The sequence below is a fragment of the Epargyreus clarus genome, unplaced genomic scaffold (genome assembly GCF_041222505.1).
Source record: "Epargyreus clarus isolate Ecla_fem2 unplaced genomic scaffold, WU_Ecla_fem_2.2 ptg000009l, whole genome shotgun sequence".
Taxonomy (NCBI): Eukaryota; Metazoa; Arthropoda; class Insecta; order Lepidoptera; family Hesperiidae; genus Epargyreus; species Epargyreus clarus.
In genome coordinates this window covers 11,068,935-11,088,263 of record NW_027332217.1, presented here as the reverse complement: position 1 = coordinate 11,088,263, position 19,329 = coordinate 11,068,935, and the positions used below count along the sequence as shown (strand labels likewise).

The 19,329-nt window shown below is 36.4% G+C and overlaps 1 protein-coding gene across 1 annotated transcript; it reads right to left on the bottom strand.

Annotated features, from left to right (window-relative positions):
- Nucleotides 1-510: 510 nt before the first annotated feature.
- Nucleotides 511-18,428, bottom strand: LOC140744984 (exportin-4). Its single transcript, XM_073076718.1, has 15 exons — nucleotides 18,174-18,428; nucleotides 16,891-17,169; nucleotides 15,628-16,455; nucleotides 15,375-15,541; nucleotides 14,278-14,445; nucleotides 13,066-13,172; nucleotides 11,751-11,907; nucleotides 9,324-9,483; nucleotides 7,886-8,055; nucleotides 7,054-7,184; nucleotides 6,367-6,518; nucleotides 4,846-5,015; nucleotides 4,127-4,226; nucleotides 3,623-3,808; nucleotides 511-3,421 (listed from the first exon to the last, which is right to left on the bottom strand). The coding sequence occupies exons 1-15, from the start codon at nucleotides 18,222-18,224 to the stop codon at nucleotides 2,948-2,950; spliced, it is 3,300 nt and encodes a 1,099-aa protein (XP_072932819.1). The 5' UTR covers nucleotides 18,225-18,428; the 3' UTR covers nucleotides 511-2,947.
- Between the last annotated feature and the right edge of the window lie 901 nt (nucleotides 18,429-19,329).

The following is a 19,329-nucleotide window of genomic DNA, read 5'->3' as shown; positions in this document are numbered from 1 at the left end:
TCATCATTCGATATTAGAGTTTAAGAAATTATATTACTCCACCAATCCGCTCAGAAATATCGTAGAATAATTTTCAGTTTCTCTTATAACGAGAGACCTGCGCTCAGCAGTGAAATAGAGGCAGCCAAAACCACTACCACTGGACTAAACCTCATTAAAATTTTACTAAAATTACTTAAAATAGCTATTTGGTAATACACCAAAATAGTCTGGCATTGTTAATTGAGTGAGAGTAAGGAACTGCCTTGGTAGTTTTAATTACCCAAAATAAAAATAAAGATACGTATCAACAACGACCAAGATAGTGAAAAGGCAAATAAATTATAATAGCTCTCATCTACGATGAGAGTAACCGCCCGATAACATACGAATAATGTTTTATATGCTTCTTAATTTTAAGCTTCGGAACAAGTATATGAAGTAATGAATCATAGACTTAACTAACGAATTATCAATAATGAATTGTATTTGTAGGTAATGCAGATGGGTTATGTTAAATAAAAAAATATATACAAAGTTTGTACAATTTATTAAATTTAATTGTAATTAATACAGATTTAATTTGAAAAGATAAAGTTTACCATTCTGGTATTTAAAATATGTTCTGAGTATTTACAGACTGACTTATATTATAACTACTTTTGAGATACTTTGTAAAAATATCCACATTTTTTGCTGTTAATTAATTTTATCAATCGGACAATTTAATAATAAAATTCATTATTTAATAACAAACAAAATAAATATTTCGACAGGAGAATTACAAATTTTACGTATTTACAATGAGTTGATCCTTCGAAAAAGAAAATGTAATTGAATACCTCAAAACTGTGCTCAATATTTATAAGGTGCTCTCATGAATATAATATTTTTTTATGCGAAAAGTATAATTTTACACATTTTCAAATGTAAAAATAATTAACTTATTATACTTTTGTCTTGACTTAAAGGAACAAATAAAAAAATAATCTTAAAAATATTATAATAGAATGCAATGATTTAGCACCTCCATCCGAAGACTACTATTTGTATAAGCCCTGATATTCAAACAATATCGTCAGTGTTTGCAAAAAAATATGAGTCTGTTAATTCAATATGACACAGTGACTGGTTTCCACGATTGGACTAAAGACAGGACCTAATGTCCCTAAACACGCTGGCATTAAGACCCAGTTATAGTTATCGCCAAAATGCTAGTCCACTCTGAAGTTGTTCCGAGCAGGTTAGTCATACAATTTGCAATGACGACGCAATACATTTCTATATTCAGAGTGGTCTAGTAGTTTTACGAGGACTATACCAGTCTATAATGACGATGAGCTGTCTTAAATGAGCGTTAGTTTTATAGGTATATTCGTATTTTATACTCGACCCGTGGGGTCATACACAACGAGCGTCTATATAATAATACGTTACATTCGAGGTACTTAAAGAGCTGCCAAGCAATCAATATTCCATGAAGTAAAGTAAGCACATGTTGATCGTGTGATACTATTTATCGTCATCGGGCAAGCCCGAGGACAAGTCCTCGAACTAGTTTTGTGACCATTTAGTTGTAAATCTACAGGCGCGATCTAGGAATGGAAGATATGCTACAATCGCAGTATTTTGTGTTATTGCACTTATCATTCGGATATAGCTAGGCAAACCGCGTTCAATTTCTAACGGACTAGCAAGAAAGTATCCCCGGCGGGTATTACTGAGCTATAGTTCTAAACAAAAAAGTCCAGCTAGATTTAATTGTTATAAATTGCTTACGAGCCGTATATAAATCTGTAATGATTAATGACTCTGATCAATATCTAATTTATTATACCATCGGAGCGGTAGTAGTTTTGTGTCATTAGTAAATAACAAAAAGTGCTTAGAATAACATCTGAGATATATAATCGTATTTAAAAGTTTTATGCAGATCTAAAATTGTAATATTTACAGGTATTTAAATTACGTATGTATAAACAATATGTCGGTTTTATAACCACGGTTCCTATCTAAATATTTTATATTTTCTTCTCTTCATATACGAAACCGCCACAAATAATATTAATATTACTTACCACTAACTCGTATTAAAGTCAAAGTTAAGTCGACAAAATTTAAGGTTTAAAGAGATAAGACAATATTTAAGACTAATTTAAAGACGGAATTAAATTTGCAATTAATATAAGTGCCACCATCATACTATTTGAACCGAATAAAAATTACTAGCATAATGAGAAATCACAAATATACTTAACTAATAGCCATAAGTACTAAAAAAATGTACTTCTTATTCTATAAGCTTAAGATTCATAATAATATTATAAACTTTCTGCACTTGCACTCACAACCACAATATAATAAATTTTAAATTTACATCGAAACATTCGTTGTGAACCACAATACTCGCATCCATCTTAAACACAGCTGCAGAAATTGTAAAAGGATGATTTATCATAAGGATACACAGTCATCGTATTGGAGTCACGAAGCACCCTGTATAAATTTAGGCCTTAATAATGAATAAAGGCGAATCGAAATGGGAATTCAACTTCATGGCACCTCGCACAATAAATGGACATCACTCTTCTTAAATGTAAAACATTTTTTTCAACATTAAATACTAATTTACCACAGCCCCGAGGAAGGACTTTAATACAATTTAAAACTTAACTAACATGACACATTCGAGAACGCAGAACATCTGCGATAGAATTTCTTTGGATTGGCACACACACACTCAACCACAAGGAATAGTTTGAAAATACAACATTAATCTTATCAAATTATTTGACGATAAAAAATAGTTATCAATGTGTTACGTAATATTTGCGGGCGTGTGTGTCGCTATCTATTCAGTCATGTATCGTTTTTCAGTCGCGTTACGTCATAACGTGACAACGTCGAAGTACGTTATGTAACTTTACACTTGTTCCGATTATTTGCCTAACAATCCACGTCGGTTCCACTACTTCACAATCAGAAACCCGTGCACGCTCGCTAGGAACTTGTCGAAGTTGTCTTGAAAGCGTATCTTGTGGGTCCGAAGGCCATCGAATAGAACCCCGTTGGTTAGAACACCGAACGCTTCTTCCAATCGCGGTACGTTAGCGGGATCGTTGACAGCGAACGCCTCGATTAATTGTCTGGCTAATCCCTCTAATAATGCAGGTTTTACGCATGTCAACGCGTAAATAGCCGCTCCAGCCGCTGGTATCGAATCCGGTGGGATTTCCATCTTAATTATCAGCATCAGTAGCAGCTCAGCTAAGCTTAGAAGGGATATTGCGTAGGGGTTGTCATCCCCCAAGGTTCGCACCTTGTTCGATAGCCCCACTATTGTGTCGCAGCATAACGTTGACACGTCACACGACACCGCTGTAAGACCAACGCGCAAAGCGGTCACCACCATATTGAAATCAGTGATGGGTAAGCTTGTTAACTGAAAGAGATATTATATATTATTTAAAACAATGTAAGTAGGTATAATGTAAGTAGTAAGTAGGTATTACAGAAAAACACTATTTAGATTCTAAGGTTCAATTCAATTTATTTTTTATGTTTTCGCATTTTAAAGCATGTATATTGTAAGTAAGCTGTTCGTAAGTGCACATGCACCCTACAAAAAAAATCTTAAGCATACCTGATCCGTGGTATCCAAGTCGCGTATCATCCTGTAGGCGTGGTGGGCCAGACTGGGTAGCGCCAGTAGCGAGGGCGTGATGAGCGGCAACAGGATACGTAACCCTCGAGCACACGTGTCACCCACACCCCTCTCCGCCCCGCTCCTGCCTATACTGCATATCAGCTCCATCAAAGCGCATATGTCCTGGAAGATAATATAGAATTGATATTTGTTTACAACCAAGTATATTGATATTTTTTCCGTACTGACAAATTTTTAATATGCACTCAACTTTCAACTAATCACACTAGTCTTACATGCTTAATTTTTTTGTTCTTAATTTTACCATCCAATTATAAATAAAGGACTGTCCATAGATAAGTTTAATACAACTGTGTGTAGCATGCAATATTTTTGTTGTTAACTGTATTAGTAATATGTTTAATTTCAATAATTTTATTTTATAGAATCTAGATACTTAAATATAGAAATTTATATAGAACATGGTAGTTCCATTCTCACCTCATATGCTTCCTCTTCCGCATCTTGTGGAATACTTGAAATCTTCCCCGAATTCCATCTGAGATATACTTCGAAGGTGGTATTACACACCTCTAGGAACCTAAAACCAGATGGAAAATATACATGATTTATGATAAATGAGAATTTATGATAAAAAAGAAAACTACAACAAAAATCTGGCATAAAATGATATGTAATAGTGATTTATGAGTTAGTGCAGGGGTCGGCAACCTGCGGCTCGCGAGCCATATGCGGCTATTTCGAAGTGAAGCTGCGGCTCTTTAGTTCCATACGCAAATATGATTTAATTATTAAAAAAATCGTTCGTACAAGTTACATTGTACAAATAAAAAAATGACTTTACTAAAGTCATTTTTTTATTTGAATAACTATGAAAAGCCATGGCTTTGTTGATCAATTAATTTGGTTGCTCCATTACCCAATAAATTATTTTATATCAAATACTGTATTTATGCATGTACTACATATTTACTATTGAAATAATTTTGTGACTCTTTAAAAACATTAAAATTTTGTAAATTGTAATTTTTGACTCTTCCGACTTAAAAGGTCTTAAAAGGCCGACGCCTGAGTTAGTGACTAATGCAAGTTATCCCATGTAACAAAACAATATAGAACATATTATTTTAAGTAGCAGAGATCACTTGACATTGAACAGACACCATATTTCTTTCCTACTTAATCGTTAAAAAACTTACTTATTAACATTTTGCGGTTGAACAGAGTGCAACATTCTCTTCGCACTTTTGGCTAGCAGGTTCAAAGCGGGCAACACCACTCCCGGGTAGTTGTGATATCTGAACAGGATGCCGGGTATCTTGTCTAACGCACCGATCAGCATCATGAATTGTTCGTCCATTGTACCCACCTAAAAATATAATATTAATGATATGTGAGCATGTTTGGCTTCAAGGACAACAAGACATGACAATATTGTTTTTTTTGTTACAAGGTCTGTACATTTTCGGCTTTAATTTTATTTTAAATTTTAGTCCACTGTGCTGTCGGAGATCTTCATGGACTTTTAAAAGTATAGGAAGTACTCTCGATCATATAAGTTGCCTAAAGACGCATGTTTGCCATTAACGTGTATAGCAAATATGCCATGAACGATTGAAACTGGAAGGCCAAAATTAGCCCACTCCCATTGTGAATGTACAATGACCATGTTTACGACCAAAGCAATATTTTTTACGTTTACAGCCTTCAATTGACACGAGCCAGGTGACAAATAAAAAACATATTGTACAAAATACACCTCATATATTGTAAGAACCGCTACAGTACAATTTCAGATGGCATACACAATTCCGATTCACTACCGTCACAAATGCAACCGAAAAAACTTTAAAAAGAAAAATAAATCTGTTTGACATTTTTTTGTCAAAGTTACTGTACTTTGTCCAGTGAGTCAGTAACCAACACGCGTTTGCAAAAAATAACTATGACAACTAGTACAAGTATAGTAGTTATAGTACGTTTATATTGATAATCGTAGTCTCGCTTTTAACATGCATTAATCGCATTGCATGGCGCATTTGTCATGGATAATAGCCGTGAAATCGCATACCGTGGTTTCAGGTAACGCCAAATAGAGGCGCTGTATATATTTAACGATACAAATACCTTTCCGAGTGATCCAAGCTAACAGTTAATATCAAAAGAGCTGAATGCTCGTTTCTACCTACAGCTTTTTCAACATATAAATACTCGCCGGGCAAATAGGCGCGAATACATGTGTATAAATAACCTACTGAGATGATTCGGTACTTGTCAATTCTTGTCAGTTCTCTATTAAGTGTAGGACTTTTAGTGCGAATCAAAGAATTATGCATTCTTCATTCGTTCGCGGCGTTTAAATTTTGAAGGTGGTAGAACCCTTTGTGGTTCGACTCCGGCGGCACCATCTCCACACCTATTTCTGCCTTATAACAGCAGTGTTAAGCGCTGCTGTGTTCTGGTTTGAAGGGTGTGATAAAGGAGACATACTTTTCCGAGGCGTTCCAGCTTAGTCCTCAGGGGTAGCGGCGCATCTGTGGCCGACCTCCGGTACGAATATCGAATCCTATGTGGAGTCGATTACAGATGTCCATGGGCGGCAGTAGCCACTTACCATCAGGTGGATTGCATGCTCGTCTGCTACTCCATATTATAAAAATACTCCATATTGTACGACAACTAGTTCATTGTATCTAAATTTCGTATAAAAGTCAACCAACCTCATGCACGCCCTCCGTGAGTCCGATAAAGCAGTCGAGCGTGTCCGCGAGCATCGTGCGCACGGGCTCCGTGTCTGACTGCATGTTCAGGATGTTGTTCAGCTTGTCTTGCAACGCTACTGTACTCCCTAGGAGCCGGTTGCGAGCTTCACCTGAAACGACATTTAATTTAATACGAGATATGCCTGCATCATCATCAACCCATTACTATCCCACTGCTGGGCACGGGTCTCCTCTCAGAATGAGAAGGATCAGGCCATAGTCCACCGCGCTGGCCAAGTGCGTATTGGTAGACTTCACATACCTTTGAGATTTTTTTTATATCTCTCAGGTATACAGGTTTCCTCACGATTTTTTCCTTCACCGTTTTAGCAAGTGATAATTAATTTTCTAATAGGCGCATAATTTCGAAAAATCAGAGGTGGGATTTGAACCTCGGAGCCCCTCGATCGAGAGGCCGAGTTTCTTAACCACTCGGCTATCCCTTATTAGTCAAAGAAATCAAATAATTTGTATAGTGATAAAACCAGTTATAGCCGGGATCCTAACCAGTGTCATTGCATACCCAAATACCGCGACAAAGTCACATTGAATTTTGAATGGAAATTAAATACTACAATTATTATATTCTACCCAAAGGACGGATATCGACGTCACTCATCAATAATGATTATAAATATAAATTACCTTCAGCATACGTCGCAGCTATAGCGAAAGCCCTGTGTAGTTCTTTCCTTAGCTCGCCCGGCAAATTGCTGCCCGCTGCCTCCCACGCCACCAACGCGAGAAACTCCTCACAAGTCGCTAGAGGACTCTGCCTATAAAATTATAAACATATTAATACAGTAAAATTAGTGACGATTTTAAAATCAATGTTTACTTTAAAATTATGTAAAGCGATTTCGATAACAATCGAATTGCGACACATTTATGTGAATATAGTAATTGCGTGAAATATAAATAATTATGCGAATTTTCAGTATGAATTATGGAAGTGTACATAATAATTACGTAAGTGTATTTCGTGAGCAAATGCAATTGCATATTCAGGTGGTGTAAATCTGTTGTGTGCATCTACGTGTTTGCACATTTATGCATACTTGTGTGTGTTTGTATCCTTCTGTCTGTCTGTCTGTCTCTCTCTCTGTGTGAGTGTTAGTGTCTGTGCGTATGCGTGTGTGCGGGGACGTGTGTGTGTATGTCACTCTCTGGGTGTGTGTGTGTGTGTGTGCCTGCCTCTGTGTATGTGTGTGTGTATGTGTAACTCTGAGTGTGTGTGGGCGTGTGCACGCGCCTCTGTGTATATGTGTGTGTATGTGTAACTCTCTTGGTGTGTGTGTGTGTGTAGACGCACACGCACACACACACCAAGACGCCTCTGCGTACGTGTTTGTGTATAATATGTGCCTGTGTGTGTACGTGCGCATTTGCCTCTCTCTCTCTGCGCGCGTGTGTGTATATGTGCACGTCTGCCTCTCTCTCTGCGCGTGTGTATGTCGGTGTGTGTGTGCGCACTGACTTGTGGTGGTGGTGCGCGAGCGCGGCGAGCAGCTGCAGCGCGTGCGCGGCGGCGGCGGGCTGCGCGGCGAGGTGCCGCAGCGCGGCGGCCGCGCGCGCCGCCAGCCGCGCCACCGTCCACGCGGCGCCGCGCGAACCCGTGCCGAACGCGCACTCCACCACCGCTGACATCTGGACACGGGTTTAACATAATAACATAGATAAGTATAGATATCTCACCGCTTTGTAATTGAAGGAAGCCATTAAATGGCTTAAACGGCTGACAATTCCGTCAGCCATTTAATGGCTGTCATGGTGTAATTTACGCGGAACAATTTCGACATGCGCAGTTAAATGGTGCAAAAACACGATATCGAAGAAAAAGTGCGGAGAAATATCGTTTGATTCGTAAACTAAATTTTTTTAATATTTTTCAAACACGAAAATAAATAATAGTCACAATTTCAATTGTCAAAACTGGTTACATTTTAGGAGTGAGTAATCTTTACTAATTTGATTATAATAGAAAACTACCTTGTAATAAGACTTACTGGTAAGACTGATCGCCTTATTTTTTTTTATTTTTTTTCCGAGAGTTCCTTCAAAAGGTACCCGACGACGTGGGAGCGACGCCGGGTTATGTGGGATTTTTACCGCACTAAAACCCCCCCGGTGGCCGTCACCAACACTTGTTGGAGATATCCGGGATCTCCGAAGGAACACAACCGGAATCCTCGAAGCGCGATGCCCCGATCGAGCTCTGCCCTGGGGGGAGTAGTTTTCGCTCCTCCCACACCATGTAGTGTTTATGACAGTATGCGACCACACATACCGCCGTCCTTCCCGAGGTCGCTTAGTGGACGGTACGAGTTCCCACTCTTGCCGCCCGCTACTCCGGAAGCCCCCTTTTAGTCGCCTCTTACGACAGGCAGAGAATACCCTAGCCCTATTCTAGTCCCGGAACTACAGGGACAAAGACTGACCGCCTATTCAGTCTTTAACCTAAGTGCATATGGGCCTCCCAGTCTATTCGCTACACGGCACTCTAAGATATACATTTAAGTTCAATATTTCTATATTAAATTGTTGATCATTTGCTGGTCGTTGGCTATTTTTCCTTATATTAATTCTATACTATCGCTTCACCGATATCTGTTAACGCTACCATCTTATCGCTTAAGCTTAAGTTGCTGATTCCGATTAAGTAATACAAATCTGAGAGCACGGTAGTGCCCCCGCAAAGTCAACGTCACATTAAATTTGTCTTACGCAAAACGCAATAAGAAAATCTTTTTTTTTTTTTAATTAATTATAGTTTACAGCAGTTTAAATCTTAAACATAAATAAATACGACTACTGTACCATTTTTTAATTAAAATTCAAAACTTCTTTCCTTTTTGCACTTACTACTTAACAGAAAAAATATCATCATAAAATATAATAAATAGTGACATCCTCACCTCAGAATACATTGAGGGTTGTGACATCAAATAGGAGTTAGCCCATATCTTCAACAACCACGACATAGTGGCGGACAGTTCCGGACTGAAGACGGTCCCGAGGCCCGCTTCCAACGCTGCGCTCTCCCAAGCACTTATACGGAGAATGAGACCCACCAATCTGTTGGACAAATATTATAATGTAATAGATGTAGCATGCAACCTATATGGGTTTGATGTCAACCCATTTTTATCGCTATCTGCTATAGTATACCGCGCTGACAAGTTGGTAGACTTCACAGGGCTCCACACATCATTAAACCTTCTTCTTAGCGCCCTCAGATGTGTAGGACTATATTTTCCCACGTTTAAGCATATGATAATTAAGTTATTATCCCCATCTAGGACGCAATGGAGTATGGTGGATGATGTGTTATAGTGATAGAATTGAACTGCTTTTACTGAAGTTTTAAGTTGAAGCATCACTTATTGTATCTGAACATCCTTTAAATTATAATAGTGAAGAATTGCTTCATGGTGTCATTTTGTGGTAGAATCAAGGTGTGGTGTGGTAGAATCAAAAGTCTCACATCCAAAAAATTTTACACAAGATGCTTATAATAACATAGATGTATGCTAATGAAATCTTGATTGATAGTAGCCACATGTGCATGAGTATTAAAATTTGGTCTTCAGGGGTAGCAAGCATTTGTGGCTGAGTCTTAGGACTTCAATCTGAACCAATCAAATTTGATGTATTTATAGATTTCAACGGACTACAATTTCCATTTATGCTCAGGTAAACTACAGGGTCAATCTCAACATAAGACCCAAAATATATTAGTTAGTCATTCTCCACTAGTACTTTTATTTATGTGTCGTTCATCAAAATGCAGTGCCATTGAACGAAAAATCGGTCAAAACACAATAACAAAGGAAAAAACAACAACAAACAAACAAGTAAACAAAACGTCATTTACGTTATTTCGTAGTAGCTTTATCATCAGTTTGCACATAAAAACACGATGATTGAACATTCTTTTATATTTCCCCTGTTTTTATGATCTGTGAACGTCGCATAAAAGTCTCTATATTGTAAACCTCAATTGAAAAAATAAATAAATAGAAAAACTACTGAGAAGGTTAATCTATTTTACTCTATTTTCCTCAAACGTTTATAAAAACTAAATAGCAAATAAATTTTCCATTCACCAAAACCGTTATCTATTCTAATATTTGACACTTGACTCTCCCAAAGGTTGCCTCGTGTTTCATTTAATTTATGTACATATTGTGCGGAGTGTACATTATAATATGAATACGCCAGTTAATTTTATATCCGACGTTCAGTATAACAATGTGACAGGAATAGACCGAGAATCAATGGTCTGATGAATGAACCGCAGTGTTTGTAAATAGAGTTAGGTAACACATATTGAATAACCGCGCGATGATGATACTCAACACCAACGTAATAGATAGTGAAACCGCAATCTATTTATAAATGGATCATTAATATCTTTTGATAAAGCTTGATTTTGCTTAGTAACACTAGCATTATCATTCCGGTCTCTGTTAGATGCGAGTCCGATGAATCAGCATCGTAGCATAATTTGACGGGAACAATTTTTCAATAAATCTCAAATCAATTTGCTTTTTCATATAAATCATATAAGTTATACTGCCGATTTCCCTATCTGGTAAACTTATAAGTTGAACACTGGATATGCTAAATTTGGCATAAGCTTGGTCGGTGAGCCAAATCAGTGAAGATCCGGAGAAATCTACGATCCTACAAATCTAGATAATAAGATATTGATTAACTACCATTTGCTTATGTTGTAGGTGACCTATTCACGTACTTTACATACCACAATGAAATAATTACTTTTAACTGGGAACCCGTTGATTACTTTCCTAGCTTTAATTATTTCTTATCTCTAATTTTTTCAATGTTAATTGGTAGTGCAGCCTACGAGATTGCATAACGAAGTTTATTTGGATTTTCATGGGAAATAGATTGATGCATATAGCAATGAAAGGTACATTACTGCAGCAATTGGATGCTCTTATGTAAATAAATTTTATGACTCTAACTCGTATTAGTCCTCATACGAAAAACGTTGTGAAATTGGAAGTATGTATATGCTGAAGGCATTTGCAAGGTTATTGTTGCGAAACCATAACAAATTATTATAATAAAGCAAACAATAACAAAATATTAAAATAAAACATGTACATATTTTTAAATAATAATATATTGAGAATAATCGCATATCGAAGGTTGACTGATATAACATATACCTACTATATTAAACTTAACTACATCCTGCCGTTTTATGGTGCGTTCACATTTTCAATTACATATACACACTTAATAGCATTATAAGTGACATTACACTCACCTTTTCCCTGTAACGCCCCTAAATAAGATTAAGAAATACTAACTTTAGTATAGAATCCACATTTTCAGTACTATCGCTCTCGCCGACGAAGTATCGCAAGGAAGCGTCAATGTTCGCGTTCTCTAGGATGCTGAACTGCATCAGTTCCGGCGGTATCGTCACCATCTCGCCTTCTGTGCAGTCCATTGCTAGGAAATGCCCTGCAATACAATTTCATATAATACAATACTAATACTCAATCAATATAATACAATATCTTATATAAAAAATTCTCATGTCACAATGTTAGTTAAGTACCGTACTCCTCTGAAACGGCTTCAACGATTTTCACAAAATTTTATATGCATATTCAGTAGGTCTGAGAATGGGCTACTATCTATTTTTAATACCCCTAAGTGATAAGGGTTTTTCACCCTTAACATTTTTTTATTTATATGGCAACGCAACGTTTGCCGGGTCAGCTAGTAATCAATATAATACAATACTAATAAAACTGTTTTTGGAGGCCCCATGATCGGGGGCCCGGGGCAAACAGCCCCTTCCGCAATTAAGCCGCTAGAGCTAATACTATAGTAAGATATATATTCTTTATTACACATCAAAGCAAATATAACAAAAAATAAAATAATAAATATTTAAGGGTACAACATGAATTTTAATCAATAACGTAGGGATCCCTTCCAGACAACCATCTATTTTGTGAGTGAAAGTATTCCCGTTGCAAGAGAAATAGGGTGAACAAATGTATATATCGACTTGTTACGTTAATATGTCCGCAACTTGTGTGGCAAGGTCAGGTTAGAGGAAAAAAATAGAAGCAAAAACACTCATTATCTATAGATAATAGCGTGTTTTACGTATAAAGTACATGATTAATTTATGAACCTTTTATTAACCCTTGATCGTAGAGCTAAAATATAAAAAAGTGCAATTTACTTATAAATTACATAATCCGAAGATATAAATATCAATCTCACCCCAATTACGAGTATGTATAAGTTTTGTTTGTTATCCAAAAGATAGCATATATTCGTAGCAGTAGGCTTCACCTATTTCTGCCTTATAACAGCAGTGTTAAGCGCTGCTGTGTTCTGGTTCGAAGGGTGTGGTAAAGGAAACATACTTTTCCGAGGCGTTCCAGCTTAGACCTCAGGGGTAGCTGCGGATCTGTGGTCGACCTCCGGTACGAATAACTATTCCTATCTGGAGTCGATTACGGATGTCCATGGGCGGCAGTAGCCACTTACTATCAGGTGGACTACATGCTCGTATACTATTCTATATTTAAAAAAAATATATTTTTAATTAGATTATAGTTTATACATTACATAGCTATAGTTGTTTAATAGTGAACACACCAGTTATCATCAAGATCCAATGCAAGTCTTCGAATAGCGTAACGAGCTGCTCTCCGCCGCTTACAGGTAACTTGCCCATGTGCATCAGTTGTAGTTGTTCTTCGAGCCTACAACAATACAATATTAACTGAAATGAAGCAAAAGTCGGTTAAAGAGAAATTAATAGAACGAACGGATTTAATATGAATAATTTCGACTTCAATTGTCTATATCTCATTATTATTATTAAAAAAACAAAGAGTTACTAAAGTACCCTTAAATTTCAAAATTTGAACACTTTTCCTTTTAAAACTATAAAGCAATGAAAGACTAAAATGCATCACATTTTTAAGTGTTCCTATAGAGTGGTGGTGGTGGTTACATAACTGTCGTGTGCATCGACCTCCGCAAAAACGCATACGAACACGCACTGCGGTTGCCTTTTAGCTTAACTTTATTTCAGTACCATCACGGATTTCTGCCGAACAGTACCCTTAGTACATCAGCTCTGATACAGCCGCTACGGGCGCTGATTGGGAATGTACGGGCAAATACGTAAACAAATACCAAAACAGTCATTTTTGTAAAAACGTAAAAACTTATACTAAGGATACAGGTCACAAAAAAACGCGTTAAACATACCGCGATCGAAATGCAACAATTTACGTTTTTTAAATCACTCACTGAAAAAAAGTCACAAATGCGTGCACTTGTATAAAAAGCAATGTGTTACATTATTTTGCGGTTTCAGACTTTTGGTTAAACGCGCGCGTTTAATTAAGTGCATAATTAAGTACATTTTTTTGCACTTACAATTGTTACTCTCCACAGCAAGAGCAAGCCTGAGAAACGCTCCACTTTTTTAACTACAGATTTGCATAATATGACTTTCCCCTTATCTAGAGAGACCTGTAGCACCCTCTTTGTCCCAAAGCTGGGGATATCACTGGCATACTTTAACTTTTGTGTCCCTTTCCTAGGCACGTGTAGAGACCCACATTTAGGAAGACTTAAAGCATACTCAAACCTTTATACCCCACTATTAAACGATCTGTAACAAACTCCAGTCCTGATGCTGGATAAGGACCCAACAGCTGAAGAGAATTCTGCATCACGCTTTACCAAAGCGTAAAAAAAATAGAAAAGAAAAAGTTTTTGAGTCTTTTTCCCATAACATCTAGCGTAAAGCTTAGGATAAGCCCGTTACGTTTCATTTCGATATCTGTATCTAACCTCTTGCTCCTGTCCTGCAGCAGCGTGAACAGCACATGGCAGCAATGCGCCGGCGCCTTCCTGGCGATAGCACCGATCGTCATCAGCACGTTGCTGTGCAGTTTACGCTCGTCTTCCTCTAACTCCTCCTTGATGTCGTCCCCGCAACCGTCGTTGCTCTCCGTGCCCCTGTGTAACCAACGATAGATTAGTAAACATTACTCACTCCCATAGATAAGTATAGATATCTCATCGCCTTGTAATTGAAGGAAGCCATTAATTAAATGGCTTAAACGGCTGACAATTCTGTCAGCCATTTAATGGCTGTCATGGTGTAATTTACGCGGAACAATGCATGCGCGGAACGATGCAATGAACATGCGCAGCTAAGTGGTGCAATAAACGAAATCAAAGAAAAAGTGCGAAGAAATATTGTTCCATTCGTAAACGATCTAAAAACTATTTTTTTTTAATAATTTTCAAACACAAATAAAATCGAATCAAATAGATGACAATCACAATTTCAATTGTCATAGCAGAGATTAGTAAAGATTACTCACTCCTAACAAGAAAATGTAACCAGTTTTGATAATTGAAATAGTTGCGTAAAAAAGTTTTGCCATGTCTCCTCCATGCTAAAATGTCCCTAAAATATTTGAAATACTTATTTATTTATTACTAAGTGACCTGGCAAACTTCGTACCGCCTCAGAATCTATTTATGAAATATATTTACTCAACTTCTCTGGACTCCCACGAATAATTTAAAATCATAATACCTTCATTCAATACCTTCATTTACCTTCATTCAATTTCAAGGCGGCAAAGTATCTTTACTTATCAAAGTCAACGAAAATAGCAATTTATTAATACAAAGATAGATATAATTATCTACAGCATAAACTAGCTATAGTTGCTTTTTGTATATTGAAATAATTTTAAAAGGTCAAAAAGGTAAATTTAAATTTTATTGCCATTTTAATTGCAACAATTATAAATATACAACTTTAATAGGATAGTTTTGTGTAATTACCATAATTTGAAATGTGAAATAGGAATATACCAAGTAAAGTACATTTTCAGAGGTTTTATTATTTAAAAACCTAACTAATTACTTACCTTGTACCATCTGGAGGAGCAAGTCGACATTGTAAGTATGTATTAAATATCTCAATGCAGGGATTTTGCAATGTTTCATTGGTGTAACCATCTGTATCATGTACTATTGAGCTCCAAGTATGAAGAAACTTATTTAGAGATTCCCTCCACACTGTGTCTTCATTTATCTGCAAGTATTTTGAAATAGAATGTATTTCTTACTAGGTACCAAGATAACTTGGTGGATTAATTGGAAAAATAAATTATCACTTACTCCTTCTTCCACAATAGACCCTCTGATGCAATGACAAGTGTATGTCGTAAGATTTTGGAGGAAAGCAGGTGGCGTTGCTGCTATCATTTGCGGTGAGAAAAATTGTACAAGTCTGCGATATATGTCTGAAATACCGAGCATTTCTCTCTCCACTGGTTGTATGTACGCCAACATTCTCATAAAACTATTCACATAATTCTCCAAGTACTGTTGCTTGAGATTAGCGGCTGACACTACAACACCGCTCAGACTAGCTAACTGCACGAGGCAAGTCAATGATGGGTTAGCTAAGTCAGGATTTGATCGGACATGCATATGAATCTCGAAGAATAGAGCAATTAGTTCTGGTTGCATTATTGTATCCCTCCAGTTCATGCTTAATCGTAAAGCTGGGGCTGTGTCACTCTCGTATATGGCTTCGAAAGCACCAATCAAGCGTTTAGACAACATTGGTGATACATGACTCCAACATAAAATGGTTTCTACTATTGTTAACAGCTGCTTTGTCAACATTGCTTGGTCGCCTTCCGGACGAACACCTGAACGCACAATCTGTTCCAACACGCTCACTGTGAATCTAAATATTCTCTTCATGTCTATAGCCTCAAATGACTTCTTTAGTCTGAAATGTACCTCCCATATCAGGCCAACATCAGCTGACTTCACTGTGATGGCATATTCTTGCATGATAGCTAAGATTAGTGCACATGCTAACTTTTGCTCATTGATGGGAGCACTGAGGATTAGTTTTTCTAATTCACCAAGCAAAGCTTTTCTTTCTCTACCACTGTCATCGATGCTACCCCTTTTTACTATAATGGCAATTGTCTGAAAGATTAATATACAAGTCAATATTTGTTATGGAAGTTAACATATGAACACCTAGCTAAAACATAGAAATTAAAAATTTCACTGAAATGAAATAGAATTTTTGTTATTTCATTCCCAAAATACTAATTATAATAAAATTTAAAATCAACTGAATAAAATAATGATTAATGTTTCTATTATACATTCCAATATGTCTCGTTAAGAAGTAACTATAACTTTAAAAGTTGTCTAATGTATTTTAATACACACATTGTTGGCACTCAAAGTCTACATAACACATATTAAGTTAGCCTAAGATGTTGTAATGTAATACATGACTGTCTAAAAAAATAAAATAAACATGACTAAAAAAATAAAATAAAATAAAATTAAAGACTCTCAAATTGTTATTCATAAAAATATATGTATATGACGCTTAGCAATTTAACTTACCTGCAACAGCTTTTCTTTTAAGAATGGTGGTGTATCTTTCCTCATTAAATAATTAAGTAAGTATTCCCGCAGTGAGGAAATGTCCTGTTCAGATAGCAAGTTCCATTCCCTTATAAGGGCTGACTTCAGAAGACCAGCAGCCTCAAACAGCACATAATCAGAGGTGGACTTCTCTAATATCTCTCGACAAAGTTGGTATGGGTTTTTAGTGCTTCGGAATTCAAGAAAAACACTCTCTGCTTGATGCCGTTGCTCTGAAGTCACGAGGTTGGGCGGTGCCTACAAATATATCGTTATATTTAAAGCTGAACACCCAGCAGTATTTATAATGGATTGATCAACACTGTTACTGTTCCACTAATAGACACAGGTCTCCTCTCTGAATGAGAAGGATTAGACCATAATCCACCGCTCTGTGTATATTGGTACAATATATGATATGATACTCTGTGTATATCCAAGTGTGTATTGGTAGACTTCATATGTTTGAAAACTATTTTTTTTTTATTTCTCAGGTATGCAGTGCTCCTGCAGTTTCTCAGGTTTACTCATGTTGTTCTCCTTCACCATTTAAGCAAGTGATAATTAATTTCTAAGACGAACATAACTTTGAAAAAAATTAGAGTCTGGTGGAGTCTAGGCCTTAGGCTATCATTGCTTACTGATTTTATCATAAATGATGATGAAAATTCCAATTTCTCTTTATTTAATGCTAGTGTCTCTTGTGTAGTATGACTTAGGATGGAATTGATTATCAAAGTGGCATAAACCAACAGGTCCAGTGGGGCAAACTGGACAGTGGTGTCCCACTGGACTCAAATACATGAGAATTTTATAGCTTACTCATTTCAAATTGAATGCACAATTATAAAGAATAAATATTATAATTTCCTAAAATCTCTAAGGGATTCATTTCACTCTTTTTATGTCTCACTATTGGACACAGACCTCTCTGCTGTATTTCATGAAAATATTAGAGGTCAGCCAAGCTGCAATTAGTACCTAAAATGCACAGTGTAATGACTAATAATTTCTACAATGTACAGTAATTCTACAGTAATGTGTTAATGTTATTTACAATTTAATTACTTATTTAACTAAGGATGGTCAGAGACATCTGTACTTTTAGCAGTTAAATAATACAAGGAAAAAACCACCCTTCCATCCCTTAAAAAAACATTGTTTACCGAGTTTCAAACACGAATAAATAAACAGTAAACAATCACTTAAAATTTTACACTCCGTAAACCTAAAAAAAACATAAATCTGTTGTTATATCTTACCATCAACATCTGGGCCGCTGCTTCCAAGGTTTGGATGGCGGAGTTATCCATTGTGTTTATTTACTGCTTCTACAATAATTTGGGGAGAAAAGATGAATGGTAGATAAAATTATCACTTGTGCCAATTCATACCATAAAGCGAAATCATGTAAAAATCACATAACTGATGAAAAATTGTGAAAATTTGGCCGATTATTACCAAAATTTCACATAACAACCATTTGCGATAATAACTGACAGTCCCTGATACAGACTATTAAGGCCAGCTGTCAAATTGACACCAATACCAAGTTAACTTTCTGAAACTGCATCATTTAAATCACAGCTTTATTACCCAGGTAAATAGATAATATTTGCCTTGTATTTAAACTCAAAATAAAGGTACACAAATTTGAATTCATGCTGAAGGTGCCGAAAGACGAAAAACAAGGGGAACCAAAATGTACAGAATCTACTGTTGGATAGTTTCCAAAATACAGTTTAAATACTTCAGAAATTGCGATTCTCTATTAAAGTTTTATTTTCCAAGATCTTTTCTTTTACTATATTATTAGAGTTTCATCCCTGAAATATAGTTTTATCTGATGTTTGATTTGAAATAAAAATAATATGAACTGAAGTCCTACTTCTTCACTTACCTAATGATTAAATATTCAGGTCCTCATTCACAGAACATCTTTTATAATATAAGAGTATCAGACGAGCATGCAGTCCACCTGCCGCCCATGGACATCTGTAATCAACCCCAGATAGGATTAGATATTCCTACCTGAGGTCGGCTACAGATGCGCCGCTACCCCTGAGGACTAAGCTGGAACGCGGAAAAGTCGGAAGTCTGTCTCCCTTACCACACCCCTCAAACCGGAACACAGCAGCGCCTAACACTGCTGTTATTAGGTAGAAACAGGTGTTGCGGTGGTGCCGCCGGAGTCGAACAACAAAGGGTTCTACCACCTTCAAATGCCCACCTATTCTCAATCCATCTGAGAGGCTCAATGAAGACAATTTCTATATTATTCATTTCATCATTCATAAGATCATAAACTTTTTCAAACATATTTTATGTAATTACAATCGTAGAATATTTTTTTTTAAGTTTATAATCATAATTATTAGAAATCCAAACTGAGAGCGTATTTTACTTTAATAATCATAA